Source organism: Wasmannia auropunctata, unplaced genomic scaffold (genome assembly GCF_000956235.1).
Source record: "Wasmannia auropunctata unplaced genomic scaffold, wasmannia.A_1.0 LD335601.1, whole genome shotgun sequence".
Classification (NCBI taxonomy): Eukaryota; Metazoa; Arthropoda; class Insecta; order Hymenoptera; family Formicidae; genus Wasmannia; species Wasmannia auropunctata.
Window position 1 is genome coordinate 3,775 of NW_012027289.1, and position 3,777 is coordinate 7,551.

Sequence of the window (3,777 nt, forward strand, 5' to 3'; positions counted from 1 at the left end):
TATATAATATGTAAATATAAATCTTTTTGTTATAATTCTAATGTTGTTCTATTAAAAGTAACTGAAAAGTAACGATTCGTTACTTTTTGAGTAACTGTAACTGTAACATGTTACTTTTCAGAGTTGGTAACTTGTAACAGTAACTAGTTACTTTTTGAGAGACAAAAAGTATAACTGTAACTTTTACAAAGTAACTTTCCCAACCCTGCATATAATTTAACGTTTTCGTCGCTTTTAACTGCGTTCGAGTGAAACGATTGTATTTTAACTTTCAGCGCAGACTCGGCGGACATGGCGCATCAGTTCCTACTGCACATGTACATGAAGATTCCGAAAGTCATTTGCCACCTCGACACCTTCCAAGCGAGCAAGTTCGTCAACGGCTCGAGGATAACCGGCTGGACGGGCTCGGTACTCGACTGCATGAGCCACTCCCTGTTGACGGCTCTGGCGGCGACGCCCAGACAGAAGTCCTGGAACTCCAAGTCTCAGGAATTCGAGCTCTGCGCGAGAAAGATGGCCGCGGTGCATCCCATATTGGTGCTGAGGCAGCTGCCGATGTTGGCCTCCTCCCTGATGGGAAGGTGCTACCTCGATTTCGGTCAATTTAGATCCGGCCACCATTTGGCCCTTTTCACGCAGGTTATGGGACTGTTGGAACTGTTGCAGCCGCATCTGTTTAACAAGCAACACGAAACTGCGCTGGAGAACACCTTGGAAAATTACTTCCAATGTTTTCAGGTACAATCACGGAATAAAAATAAGAAGATGGCAGATTTGAGGCAATGTGTCAGATATGCAAACAGAAATCGCATCATTTAATCAAGATTGTAAAATACTGCCAATTGTAAATCTAAAAAATTTAATTTACAAATTGCATTACGAGAAAGAGTGTTGAAGGATTTACAATAATTACAATCTTTTTTTTAATTATTCTAATACCATGCGATTTTTTTATTTACAGAATTATGGGCACATAAAAGATCTCGTCTCGTTGCTGAACAGATTTGTGTCATTATTGCAGTCGTACATCTCACACGATCCACAACGAGCAATGAAATATCTTCAGAAACACGCATATGTTTTACAGTAAGTTATTTTCTATGTCACGTTGCAAGATGATTTACATTTAACATATTTACACGTCTATAATTTTACGCGCGTGTGCAGTGAGTTGCAGGCAAATTATTCTAACGTATCTGCCTTGAGGACACTCGTGTCGGGGATACCGATACCGAGAGAGGGAGAAGATGTGGATGACATTTTAATCACTATACCTCCTGCGCTGCATCCTTCAGAACCCACTGTTCCGCTACACTGGCAATCGCTACTGACTACACTCGCCAAGCTACACGGCGAAGGTACGAGAAGTAACTCTACTAAATGTCCTTATTTAAATTCATGAACGTATCTAGGATTTTTTCTCGGAGGGGTTTTATCAATTCTGTTAACTTAACGCGTAAATAGCCATTTTTTATATTAATTGGATAATTGTAACGAAGAGAAAATAATATTTCATGTGATAACAAAAAATTTACTCAGAGTCAAAAGTAATTTGTTGTATTTTAGAATTAAAAATTAAAGAGTAAATAAAAATTTCGGAGAGGAGGGGGTTGAATTCTGAATAAATATCCTTATTTCAATTCATAAGCGTATCTAGAATTTTTTCTCGGGGGGGGGGGGTTATCAATCCTGTTAACTTAACGCATAAAAAAATAGCCATTTTTTACATTAATGAATTGTATAATTGTAACGGAGAGAAAATAATATTTTATGTGATAACAAAAAATTTATTCAAAGTTAAAAGTAAAGTATGTATTTTAGAATTAAAAATGAAAGGTAAATAAAAATTTCGGGGAGGAGGGGGTTGAATTCTGAATAAATATCCTTATTTCAATTCATAATTAAGCGTATCTAGGATTTTTTTCGGGGGGGTTTTATCAATCCTGTTAATTTAACGAGTAAAAAATAGCAATTTTTTATATTAATGAATTGGATAATTGTGGAGAGAAAATAATATTTCATGTGATAACAAAAAATTTATTCAAAGTTAAAAGTAAAGTATGTATTTTAGAATTAAAAATGAAAGGTAAATAAAAATTTCGGAGAGGGAGCGGCGGGTTAAACTCTGAATAAATATCTTTATTTAAATTCATGAGCGTATCTAGGATTTTTTCTCGGGGGGGAGGGGAGGGTTAATCAATCCTGTTAACTTAACGCGTAAATAGCCATTTTTTTACATTAATGAATTGGATAATCGTAACGGAGAGAAAATATTTTATGTGATAACAAAAAATTTACTCAGAGCTAAAAGTAAAGTATGTATTTTAGAATTAGAAATGAAAGGTAAATACAAATTTCGGGGAGGGGGAGGTTGAACCCCCCAAGCTTCCCCCGCCCTTGGATACGCTCATGTTTAAATTATAAAATTGTTCAATAAATAAATAGAGTAAAACGCCACATATGGCCGAGGCTAGTTGTTGGCGTCTAATAACATTTTTTTAATTTTACTTTTAAATTTCAGCTGTAGTAAACTGCTTGTTTAATTGACACAGAGAAAAGAAATTTATTTACAGTTTATCTTTTATAAGCGATATTATCCATTCATCCTTTAGTATCAAATATTCTAGTAATATAACGCGAGAGAGAATTATCTTAACGATTGTTTCATCCCCCGCAGATGTGTTCAGTGCGCTTCAGGAGATCGAGCACGTCGCGATACGAAAACCTTCAGTTTTGGAGTCCGTAACGGACAACGTAGCAGAACTGCTTGTGTCGCCGCAAGGCAACATCAGGGCGCTCGCTCACAATCTACTCGCCAGAGCATTGAAATACCGTCCCACGTCGAACGCGAACATACTGTCCGCGTATCAGAGGTGTTTGGACAGCCACAGAGCGGACGTTCTTATGTCGGCTTTAGAAAAATTACCGGATATCGTGTTGTGTATGCAAGGTAAATTTATTACTTCCACACAAACAAAATGAGTCTCACGTATCTCGATATCGAGATATATTACAATTTTATCGAACTTATAAAATCTCTTTTTCTTTTTTACCATTGCAGAACACGCTTTACCGTTGATGCAGAGGGTGTTCGAGTTGGGAGTGAATTCGAATGTCAACACGATACCTTACATCACTAAGACTATCATGCTGTTAAATACACAGCAAGGTTGTTAACGTCTAAAGTCATTAGTCCGTTAGTCTTGTAAATATTATGCGTAAGACTTTTTTTTACAATCGAAATAGAACGGTGGAAAAGATCTTTCATCTCTTCGATCCAACACGTTTAAGCTGTAAAGAAGGATCTTTTATAAAAACATTAGTAACGATAATTGTTTAAATATAAATGAGAAAACAATTCAAAATTTTATTTGTCTTACTTTTTTCGTAACTAATATATATACATATAGTTATTTGTACAAAATAATAACTGTTCTCTTAAATATCGACGTCTAATGCAACGTACGTTTACTGAAAGGCCTCTGGACAAACGTCATTGACCGAGTAATTCTTCATAAAAGTGGTAATCGCGTCTCTTACATTCCAGTCCGCGTCCTGAAGATACTTGTAGCAATACCGAATGTTCATCGTGGCGAGCTCGCGTAAAAATCTAAGCTGTTACATAGTTATTTGTACAAAATAATAACTATTCTCTTAAGTATCGACGTCTAATGCAACGTACGTTTACTGGAAAGCCTCTGGACAAACGTCATTGACCGAGTAATTCTTCATAAAAGTGGTAAATCACGTTTCTTATATTCCAGTCCGCGTCCC

The 3,777-nt window shown here is 36.3% G+C and overlaps 1 protein-coding gene across 1 annotated transcript; it reads left to right on the top strand.

Annotated features, from left to right (window-relative positions):
* Window positions 1-254: 254 nt before the first annotated feature.
* On the top strand, window positions 255-3,368 carry LOC105456650 (integrator complex subunit 1-like). The gene is made up of 5 exons (XM_011700853.1): window positions 255-741; window positions 965-1,089; window positions 1,171-1,361; window positions 2,681-2,953; window positions 3,065-3,368. Exons 1-5 carry the CDS (start codon window positions 292-294, stop codon window positions 3,178-3,180), a joined length of 1,155 nt encoding a protein of 384 aa, XP_011699155.1. The 5' UTR covers window positions 255-291; the 3' UTR covers window positions 3,181-3,368.
* The last annotated feature ends 409 nt before the right edge of the window (window positions 3,369-3,777 follow it).